Raw genomic sequence first — 12,091 nt, 5'->3', positions numbered from 1 at the left:
AACCAAATGCTACTGGCAATGTCTCCTTTTTAAACCCCTGGGTAGAGTATTAACGACCCCATGGCAACTTGTATGGCTGGTATACAGAGACTAAAGAGGGAAAAAAGACAAGACAACAAGAGACTACACACACACAATGAAAACTAAACTTATAAATGCTAGGCAAACAAAGAAAAATGCTATAAAGAGAAAATGATGAGATTAATTCTGTGGAATTCCTGAAAAAATAATTTTTAATCTTTATTTATAAGGAAGAAGGAAGATGGATCCAAAACCAAACATAGTAGTTTAAGAGACATTCGATGATATACAGAAAGAAATGGGATTTCCAAAAGGAAAGTGGAGGGAGGTCGGGGATTAATTGGGTGGGAGACACAGGGGACAATCACAATTTGTGGTAATGGGCATGCTGACAGTATTGATCCGGCCATCACATCTTGGGTACAAGTGGTGACGGTCAGCTTTGTATTCCATGAATATGCATAACCAATAAAATAAAAATAAAAAATAAAATAAATGAATAATTAAAATAAGAAATTAAATATTTACTAAAAACTACGTCAATATCACAAAAAAGTTCAGAGAGTTTAAGATCCAATTCCTATCACTAAGAATTTTATGATCTAGCTGGGGGTAAGAGAAGGATTAGATAGATAGATATACAGATACCACATAAATACCAAATAATATTAAAAGGCAAAAATTAATTAATACTCAAAGGCAAAATTTTCTTAATGCCAAATAATGAGTATCAGCAGAGAAAGATATTATTTAGAGGCTCCCTGTAGACCAGCACATGAGGAATGACTTCCTGGAGGTGAAGATTAAATCAGACCCTGAAGATAGGTCAGGACTATTTTGAACAAAAAAGTAGGGGAATTATTTCAGGCAGAGGGAATCAAAGTATGCAGGAAGCACACAAAGGCTACTGGAAGGACAGCAAACACACCACTCAGAAGAGTTTAAAAAACACAGGAAGAGAAATCACTTATCTTAATTACACTCCTCAGAAAGGCTGTTTATCATCAACTGCTGCCCAGAACCATGAGGGCAGTGGGAGGCAGTCCCCTGCATCACAAGGCTCACCCATCCTCACCTGGAAACTTGTTAGATATGCAAACTTACAGGACTCTTCTAAGACCTACTGAATCAGAAGCCCTGGGGTGGGGCCCAGTAGTGTAGGTTTTAACAAGACCACCAGGTGACTGTGACATATGCTCAAGTTTGAGGAGCGCTCGTCTAATACCGAAACTTTTTAACATGATGATAAATCTGGACTGATAGATGCTCACAAGTAAATCCTTTAAAAGATGGGACTCAGGAAACAGTCTATGTACTTAAGAGAAACAGATGTAGTTCATCCACTGCATAGAAGAAAAAAAAAATGAAGTGCTTGAAGTAGGAGAAAGTCTACACTGTAACAAAAATCTCCTTTCCAGACTTGCTTCTACTACTTCCCCTCCCCTTCCTTTTTGGTCTCTCAAGGTTGAAGTGTTCTTCATGACATTTTAAAATTTGTAAGAATAGGAAGCTGGGGAATTCACTCCTCGTCTGATTTATGACCAAAAATAAAGTTCTTGTTTCAAGCCTGGACGTGTTGTGAATTGCACATTGACTATACCATGGCACCTAATGTCATTTTTCTGCAGAACCAGTGTGGAAGAAAGATGGCACTAAACTGTTCTCCACTGGCTGTGATACACACTTACTGAAAGAAAGAATCCAGGATCTGGTTTTCACTCACACACACACAGCATAGATTCCTCCTCGCGTGTAACCAGGATTACAGATTCCGGGTTCCTATGTTAACTACTGTTATTGTTGCTTATAATACTAAAGTGAAAAAGAATTTTTACCGCAGAAAAAGAATAGGAAAAGTGACAAGCATAACTGAGAAATATGTAATTTAACTCTGCAAATACACAATCTTCAGCTTATTTTATATATATAATATATATATATATATATATATTATATATATATGACAATCTTGAGGGAAAAAATCATATCTGGAGAATGTGTTTCCTACTTGAAGTTTCACTTTGATTTTCAGCTAGATTTTCCAAGTCATCAGGTCACCCCAAAATTTTAACATATCAAATGTCTCCCAGCCTCTCTTAATACTTAATAAGTTCATAACGATTTCATGTGGATCCAGCAGTAACTATAAAAAGCCAAGTACTCTGAGGAACACTTTCCAATCCATTTAAATTCCCAAGAATGCCCAGCTAGAGTCAGATGACATCATTCTCTATAATTTATTTTAAGCAACTTTAGTTTTAAAAAATTCTTTAATACTCTGAGATGAATTATACATGTACTTTTGGATGTAATTTGATTGACTAATCAAGTAATGCCTTGTAATTATTAGGGGAGCTGTTTTTTCTTCTCTAAGCATTTGTTTGAAATTTGATGCCCCTCTGCTCTCCCCAAGCCACCACCACTCTGCATCTACTCCACGGCCCTGGTCCACACAGCAAGATAAGCCCTCATAGAGTCAAACAAGTACAAGGTATTTTGTTTGTATTAGTAGCATTTGTCCTAATAAACCTGAGCTGATCTGCACAAGCCTGGCACTAAACCAAACTGAGAAGATAAAATCAGATCTGTCATCCATCACGTCTCAAGCACGCAGAGTGCTACTGAGTCAAATAGAGCATAAAGCTCTCCAAAATTCGTATAACTAAACTATCATTCTGTAGACAGTGTCAAGAGTTTGTATCACAGTGCATGAATTCTCATCTCTCTCAAAGTTTGCATAACTAGTGAGAAAACGTACTAAGTAGGACAGTCACAAATTTCCTTTGCACAACCCCAAACTGCCACGAACTAAACTTAGATCAGATCTGAAGTAGCTCCCATCCACCCCTCCGGTACTGGAAACACAGAGACACTATTCAAGAAAGGCTTCGGCTTTATGGATCCTTCTCCCCTTGGCAGCCCCACCGATCAGAGAACAAGGGTCCTCAGATCCAAAGGCTTCAGTACCCACTGGCCATGTAAACTTCAAAATGAAGCCGGTCCCGGCCCTCCTACCCTCAGCACCAAGCAGAAGCACAGTTACTTGCCCAGCGGGTGTCCAGTCGCCACAGTTCCCTCCGTCTGTGAGAAGGTGGTTTCCGTCTGGTCCGGGAGGCCCCTGGACAGCTGCAGTCGTGGGAGATGGGGAGGAAAGTGAGTCCAGGCTGCTGGCTGGGGTGTCCTCCTTAGGAGGATTAGGACTGTCACCTAGGGGGAAAAAAGCATTGAATTCCAAACAAATACTCAGAGAAGAAAAAATTAACTCCATTAATAATTACAGGGCATTACTTGATTAGTCAATCAAATTATATTCAAAATCACATTTATAATTCAGCCTGAGAGTATTTGGGCGTTCTGTCTCTAAAGTTTTTTTTTTCTTAAAAACACCAAAGATGCTTAAAATAAATCATAGATAATACACAGTAAGAAGTGTTTTCCCCACAAGAAAACACAATAATCCAAGTCAGATCAAATGGAAGACAAGAGCCTTAATGGTAGCCACAATGATTTCCTAATGTATAAGAAGCCGAGGTATAAATAAACCACAACATCAGCAGCAGCTCAGAGCACCCCAGCCTGCAGGGTCCAACCTCTCACTTTCCAGTCACCTGTTGGTTCTTTAAGCCATTCTCAGTCACCACTTAGTTCATAGTAAACTAAACAACTCTAAAAGGAACCTTGTCTTCTGAGCTGGTATCTTGGGTTACAATTTCTAATAGCCCAATTTATTAAAATCCCAGACATAGAGAAACTTCCATTTCCCTGTGAATATCAGGGAGGATGTTGTACGAAAGTCGGGCCCCTGCAGTGACTGCAGGGGATGAGTTTAAACCAGAACTAAAAGGCATTTTCTAAATGAGTTGCATGATTTATGCATTCACAGAGGACCATTTTATGAAATAGGTTTAGTATCATTTGTACATATTATGGGCTTGGGTGGACAATGCAGAAGACGGAAAAGAGAGCTCACAAGAGCAGCTGTTTCCCTCAACGGGTCTTCTTGTTTTCACAGTGCTCCCAGCTGCCATAAGTGCACCTGAACTGCACCCATTAGAGCTTGGCCCTTCAGCGTAATCCACAGACCCCACAAAATATTAATCCCTCCGGCGTGCCTTACAGAGGCAGCAATGTCCTATGAAGATGGCACTGACTTGTCCTTGGTTTTATAGGTGATGAATCACAAAGTCAGTCAACAAACTGCCACAGAAGCAAATGATACAAATGGAGGCCCAGAACCCAGCCACCAACAGCTTTTACCTGAGTGAGTCTTCATGCTTCCTCAGTCCTAGGTCCTAGAAACAGAGCAAGCATAAACACAAGGAACAGGAGAAACTTGCTCTCAGAAAACCATCTTAGATGGATTTCAATTCTTCTAAAAATGAAGCACAAGAAAAATTCCAGGCTCTGATTAAGCTAGAGCCCAAGATGCTAACCTTGAAAATTGATTGTACAAAATAATTTTTATTTACCCTGACTCAGTTTACAACTAAGACTAAGAGAGAATCTTAGAAATGAAGATCTAGAAAAGCTAAATTCAGGGAAGCAAGAGTTAGAGATGGAGATGATGGCTTGAAGAAGGAATCACTTATGGGGACAGTTAGGGGGAGATGCCCGGATGACTGTGCAGAAGATTCCGGAAGGGAGCTGTCTTCTGGGCTCTTTCTTTCAAAGTATGTTGCAGGGGAGGGTGGGTGATATGGTGGAACAAGGGGCGGACCCCATCTCCGTGGGCAAGTCGTCTTCCTGGGCTGAGCCTCTGCCTGTAAAGCCTTGCGCCGTCCCCATTCACCAATGAATACTGAATGATGGTTCTTTCAGTGAAGTCACTTTTTCCACAGCCTTTCACCACAAAGCAGTTAGCTAATTGGAGAAATTCAGTCCCAGTACAGAGCCAAGTTTCAGGCAAATGAACTGAAACCCACTGACAGACCACCGCTATGACTTCCTTTTGATTTATTTTCTTTCTGGGATACAGTCCACTTTGGAACAAAGGCTGCGTCTCCCCCTGTGCCTAGAGAGCTCAACTCTACCCACTTCTGCTCTGCAAATGAGCCCGAGGGCACCAAGGGGCTGGAGCTCCAGCTCTCCCAGACCCCTCCCCATGTCCCTCAGTCATCAAGAGCAAGGGCTCTCTTCAAAATTCAGAGAGTCTCAAATGTAACCCCAGCACGGGTCTAGAGCAAGCTTGAAACATTGACCTGTATTATACCTGCCAATTCGGGGCTCAGCTAGAAGCAGCAAAGTCTCATCCGTTCTGAAGCAGACAGGACACCTCAACACTGAGTCACAGGACAGCAGCCACCCCCTTTGGGACGCTGGCCCTGGCCCTTGGGCTCCTCTGGGCCATGTTCCCCTGACTGCAGGGCAGGGCATGACACGGCCAAAGCAGCAAGTGAGAGTCACGGACCAGCTTATTCCCTGACTCATTCCTACCAAAAGAAACCTGTCAATGAGAAACAACTTTGGGGAACCAGAGACCAAGGGTCTAATGTTACTTTAAAAAGATGCCTGAAGTGTTTTTACAACCAGACACAGCAGCACATTCACACTGCCTCTAATCCTTTTCCCAAGCAGACTGACACAGCACAAATTGTCATTCAACATATTAAATCACATTCTATTAAGAGAATTCTCTCTTCCTTTCTGCCAAACAGTGGCAATCCGAACCCTCAAGTTTAAATAATGTTGGTGGAAGAGACTACGTTTACACAGACTGATCAAACGAAAAGATGCTCATTCTACTTTCCAACTGCAGAAACTTTCTTTCTCCTTCACTGAACGTGCTTATCTGCTTGAGTCACCGGATTTGAGGGAGAACTAATATCAGGTCCATACGCGCCCAATACTTACAACCCTTTTCTGAAACTTATTTCACCCAAAATCAAATTACTGCTTTTTAACTAGTGTAAAAATAATAAACTTTTAAAAGAATTTCTATGTTCAACCATGTCTGAAATAAAGATTTTAAATCCTATGAAACTAATTTATAATTGAGAATTAAAGTCAGATACTCTCATCACTTTTCTCCTATCGTTTTTTTTCAGTGGCTGCGTAACCTCTTCCCTTAGGCGTTACCCCTCAACAAGTATCTACAGACAAATCACCTCTGAGTAAAAAGGCTGTTCCAGTAAAGTGAACAAAAATGGCGCTTAAGGATTTTCATTGTAGATAGACCCAAGATAAGAAACTCGTTAGAAAATGAACTACTGCCATCTAGAAGAGGAAATGATTTCCTCACGTAGAGCTTTATTCCTACCTTCTCCACAAAGAACTTGCCAACCACCTTTCCTGCCTCTTCTCTCCTTTCTCACAACTAGAAGCAGCAATCAATTTTGTGTTTCACTGTTCTATAATGGTTTTACAACCTGACTTTAGTTCCCCATTTCCATTATACACTTTTTCAGGGTAAAGACCATGTCTCAGTCTTGATAATCCTTGTAGAATATAATGCAGTGCCAGGCAAGTCAGAAGTCATCAGGAAATACTGTGGACTCACTGCCACAAGAAGGATCATGAATATGGAAAGCCATTTCCTCTCTAGAAATTGAGAAGGGAAAAAAATAAATCTAAAATCTCATACTATTCTTACAAAATCTGCACCCAGCATCCAGTTTTCATCCTCTCCCCTTCCAAGCCACAAGCAACTCCAACCCTCTTGAATTATTCACACAACAAGCATTTACTGAGCTTCTACTTATTTACAAGGCACACCACAGATACTGAGTCATAAAGGTAAGGAATCAGTCCCTAACATGAAGGTGTTCATGGTATAATGCAGAAGATGGGTAAAGACAAACATAGCAAAAGGTGTTGTTTGTTATGATATGATTACATCAAGAAGCTCTGAGACCCACAAAAAGGGGTTTCCATATATGCCAGTGGTAGGGGTGAAAGACATGTGGGAGTCAAGCAACAGGAATAGGAAAAAATTATTGCCACACTTTCAAGGAAAGAGACCCTGGTAGAGAAAATACAAAGGTTGAAAGAATAGAAACAGGAGAGAATGTGGCAGTTTTCAGAGCCACAAGTAGTTGGCCTTGGCTGAAGGACAAGGTTAAAGGCAGAAAGCAGGTGTATGAAGTAGGGTAAAGAGCTTTGTACATAACACTAAGGCATAAGAATTTATTCTGCAGGCATTTGGAAATTGTTGCAGGGATTAAGCAGGGGACTGATAAGATCCAATGAATGGATTCAAAAGATATGCAGGGATTACAGTCGTTAGAACTCAGTGAATAAAGGTGAAGGGTGAGAGAGAAACTTAAGACGACCCTCATGTTCTTGGCTTAGTCAACTGGGTGAATGGTGCAACCATTAACTGAAATAGAGAATAAAAAATAAGGAACAAATTGGGTGGGGAAGATAATGAGGCCAGTTGCAGACATGTGGGGTTTGAGGTGTCAATAAAAAAAACCCAAGTGAAGATATCTAAGGAGAGTTGGTTATACAGCCGTAGAGCTTAGGAGTGGAGCCTGAATAGTTTTATTGATTTGGGAGTCATGTACACACAGACGAAATCATGGCATTGAATGAAGACAACAAGAGAGATGTAGAAATGTAGGAGGATCTCGAAACTCGATACGTAAGGACCAGGCTTCTCTTTAAAGCAATGTTGGTGTTACTACTTTAAATATAGAGAACTATTTGTAAATATTTAGGATCCCCCAGAGACATCAATTCTCATAAAAATTGGACAAAAAGGCTTTCAAGAGAACATGCCCTTCATGACAGCTGCTGAATTTCACTATTTAATCTGATTCTTTTATGAGCCTGAACACATGATCAAGTGCTTTATTTTTATGATAGACTAAAACAATCTTCAAAGATCGGCAGAAAATTAGACCAAGAAGAGGGAACAAGAACTTGATAATTTTGAGGATGTTCATATCCTCAATTTTAATATATTGATAAGCTTTTACTCCAGTGTGACTTTTTTATTCTGATGATGACAAACTATTCTCTTTATCCATCTTCTGGTCATTTCACTTAAATGGAATTGCTTTTTCACTGTTGGAAGTAACAAAGCTTTGGGTTTCCCTCCCATTTCATTCATTTCTTCTTTGTCTTCTTCTCAAATATATTTCCTAATGGTTAAGAAATCAGAGATAGTTCCTTTTGAGTCCCTTCCCTGTCATTCTTCCACTTAGCCTAAAATGCTTGGGTATGGCATGACACCACAGAGGGTTTCCGCGATTCCTCAGGGACGGACTGTCTCCACAGCAGCAAGGCTAGTCCAGGCCCCCCGTTCTTAAACATCTGGCTTATATAATAGCAGAAGTAAGGAAGAAAAGGAGAAGAGGAAAGAAAAAAGCATAAAAAGAAAAGATCTAATATATCAATTAAATTTAATTTAAGCGAACCTCATAGTTCCCCATTTGGTTGGCTGGAAGACAGCTACAGATTACTACTGTAGATTCTACTGGTACATAAATAAGCTTCCTGTCCAGTCAGAATAATCTTAGGTGCTTCTAATGATCAAATAGTTAATCATGGGGACAAACAAAGATTTATTGAGAACAAACTAAATGCACTGTAACAACACAGTAACACCTTTTGATAAAGTCCAGTCAGGAAATTTCCAGCCAAGGTAGCAGTTTTAAGTGGGAACTCACCTCTCCTCCCACATATGCCCAACTACACCAAAAAAGATAAAATAATATTTTTAAAATAAAAGATATAATTGCACTCAAAAAGTTGTTGTGCATCTCTGTGGAACAGAATCAGAAAGAAAACATTCAAAGTCAGTGGGAGCCCAAGCTAATGATTCCAAGACCAACTGAAACAGGCAGAACCAACCAGAAGTTTAAATCCCATGGGGTTCCTCATACCTACAATACACCAGGCAGGGGGCGAGAACCAGGCTCTCCATGTAGAACTAGGGGCTGGGAGAAGCTCTCCACAGTAAATGGAGGCCAAAAATCTGTGACCATCTTCCCCACTTGCCTGGGGAACTGGATTTGACATTTCTATCCCTCCGATCCTGAGACAAGAGTTACATGCTAGAAATAATAACACCTGGTTTGGAAGCAAGCACCTAGGTGAACTCAGTGGAGGCAACAGCCAAGGAGGGAAAAGAAAAAAGAAAGGCGGAGGGTAGAGAAGGAGGATTCAACCCACCATGACCATGCAACACACACAAAATCCTCCTTCACACCAGCCCACCATGACCATGCAACACACACAAAATCCTCCTTCACACCAGCCCACCATGACCATGCAACACACACAAAATCCTCCTTCATACCAGCCCACCATGACCATGCAACACACACAAAATCCTCCTTCATACCAGTCCACCATGACCATGCAACACACACAAAATCCTCCTTCATAACGGCCCACCATGACCATGCAACACACACAAAATCCTCCTTCATAACGGCCCACCATGACCATGCAACACACACAAAATCCTCCTTCACACCGGCCCACCATGACCATGCAACACACACAAAATCCTCCTTCATGCCAAACTTGTAGACTGTAACTTCCAAGAACAGAAGGAAACCTAAGATAGTGAGAAAACATGACAAGTAAGAAAATTCAGAGATCTAGAGATTTGTAACATGAAGAATAGAAATGAGATTGCCAACATCTAGGTCCCAGAAGAAGAAACAAATTAAGAAGAAATATTTAATGAAATAATGACCAATTTCTCAAAGTTAAAGAAATTTCAAAGACCTCAGTATAAAGAACTCAGAGTGCCAAATAGGGGAATAAAGAAAACCTTGCACATAAGACACAATATTATGAAATTTAAGAATACCAAATACAAAGAAAAAAGCACATCCAGATAGAAAGAGCAGAACATATAAAAAAGAAAAAGAACCATATTAACATCATATGTTAACAGCAACACTATAAACAGAACAAAATTGAAATAATATTCTTAAAGTATTAAAGGAAAAAAATTTTGAGCAGAGAATTGTATATTCAAACTGCCAAATTGCCATTCAAATGTGAAGACATAATAAAAATATTATCAGACACAAAAGTCCCCAAAGCTTTGCCACACAAAGAACTACATTGATAACATCCTTAGAGAAATTCTTCAAGTATTTAAATAAAAGAAGTAATATAAGATGCTCAACTGACTTGATAATGTCTATTGTTGTCTTAAAAAAGAAAATCTGGTAGAAAAGAAAAGGAAAAACACACAACGAAAATAATCCAGAATCAAAATTCTAGAAAATACCAACATGATGAGGGTGGGTCAGAGTTGAGAGCCCATTAAATTATTTGTCTTATTGTGGGTGGAGAGAGAAGCTTGGATAGTTAAGTTGAAGAAATCAACAGATAAATAAGACTATAAGTCTCAAAATAAAAGCAATCACTGTAGAAACAAAAAAACCCAGAATATACTCGCATATCACTGGAAACAGAACATTTGCTTTTTTGAAGAGAAAGCAGGCAAGGAGAAAAAGATCAAAATTCATTAAATGAAATATATAAAATAAGATGACAGAAATCCTAATATGATGGTGATTAGAATATATAAATGAATTAAACTCACCAATTAAAAGACAGTGACTCTCCAACTGGATTTTTTAAACCCAACAATATGTTAACTACAAGAAACAGGCTAAAAAAGAAAGAGAGGCCAAAAAATAAGAGAATAAAAGATGGATATACTATGTAAATATGGACAACAGAAAGGTAATGATCTTAATAAACTACATGAATGTTATTCTACACTGATAAAGAAACAGGATGATTGAAAAGAAGATAAGCACCTAATGATACTGTATCAAGCAACAAATGACAGAACTGCAAAGTACAGAAAAACCGACAATTGTGGTTGGAAATTTTAACACTCCTCTGAGATACTGCTATCGAGTATGCAAAGAAAAAAAAATCTGTAATCAACAATGCAAAGCTGACATATGTCGTACACACACAGAGAACTCACAATAAACTGAAGATACAGTCTTTTCAAGAACACATAAAATATTTTTGAAGAAAGGCTATAAAGTTTTAACAAATTCCAAAGGCTAAATAGTATACAAATTCTCTTCTCAGACCAAAATTGCAATATAACTAGCAGTTAACAGACAAAAGGATTTATTTTACTATTTCCATATATTGGTAAATTAAATATGGTTAAGAAAACATAATGGGGATTAATAAATATTTAGAACTCAATGCTAAAACATATCAAAATTTGAGACATGGCAAAAAATAATACCAAAGAGAGCTTTAATAGCTTTAAAATATTTATTAGGAAACAAGAAAGGTTCAAAACGTTTTTATGCCATTTTTAAACAGTTTCCCTAAATACTGACAGTCAAAGAACAGTCATCATGACTCTTTAAATATTCAAATTAAATTCAGCCAAAATGAAGCCTCAATAAAGCTACAATTTTTTTATTTTAGTATACACTTAACAGGAATTACTTGTATACTACAATTAATACACACAACCTACTCCATAAAGTGAAAAGCTAATATTCTGATGGAGTTTGGATGTGTTGTCCCCTCTAAAACTCATGTGGAAATCTGATCCCCAATGTGGCAGTGTTGGGAACTGATTGAGTCATGGGGGCAGATCCCTCATGAATGCATTAATGCTCTCCCTAGGTCAGGGGCGTAATGAGTGAGTTTCTCTCTCTCTCTCTCTCTCTCTCTCTCTCTCTCTCTCTCTCTCTCTCTCTCGCTTCCTCTCACCATGTGATCTGCTTGTACCCGTGGGCTGCCTGCCATTTTCCACCATCAGTAGAAGCAGTCTGAGGCCTGTGCCAGATGCAACTGTCCCAGAATCGTAAGCCAAATAAACCTCTTTTCCTTATAAATTACCCAGTCTCAGGTATTTCTGTTACAGCAACACGAAACGGACTAATACATATTCCTAACTAATATTTTTTATTATTTATTGATATAGAAGATTTTGATTAGAAATATCTCTAAAATCACAATGAAAATTTAAGAGAAGATGAGATCTGACATAGAAAAACTCACTCTAAATACAGAGAAGTAAATCTCAAGGCTAAACATTACCTATTTTACTTTTGAGGGTGGTTTTAACCAAAATTAGGTGGACTTTTTCACCAGCGGGGAGTACACAAAGCTGCCCTGG

At 39.0% G+C, this 12,091-nt stretch overlaps 1 protein-coding gene across 2 annotated transcripts in view; it reads right to left on the bottom strand.

Annotated features, from left to right (window-relative positions):
• The window catches only part of ARHGAP10 (Rho GTPase activating protein 10), a 300,664-nt gene that overhangs the window by 24,238 nt on the left and 264,335 nt on the right, over nt 1-12,091 (bottom strand). For both annotated transcript variants that reach the window (XM_063107709.1, XM_063107710.1), the window contains exon 20: nt 3,069-3,228. In XM_063107709.1, the coding sequence (XP_062963779.1) occupies nt 3,069-3,228 (160 nt within the window). The remainder of the gene's footprint in view (nt 1-3,068; nt 3,229-12,091) is intronic.

This window comes from Cynocephalus volans, chromosome 9, assembly GCF_027409185.1.
Source record: "Cynocephalus volans isolate mCynVol1 chromosome 9, mCynVol1.pri, whole genome shotgun sequence".
Taxonomy (NCBI): domain Eukaryota; kingdom Metazoa; phylum Chordata; class Mammalia; order Dermoptera; family Cynocephalidae; genus Cynocephalus; species Cynocephalus volans.
The sequence above is the reverse complement of the archived record's forward strand: the minus strand, read 5'-3'. Positions and strand labels throughout refer to the sequence as shown.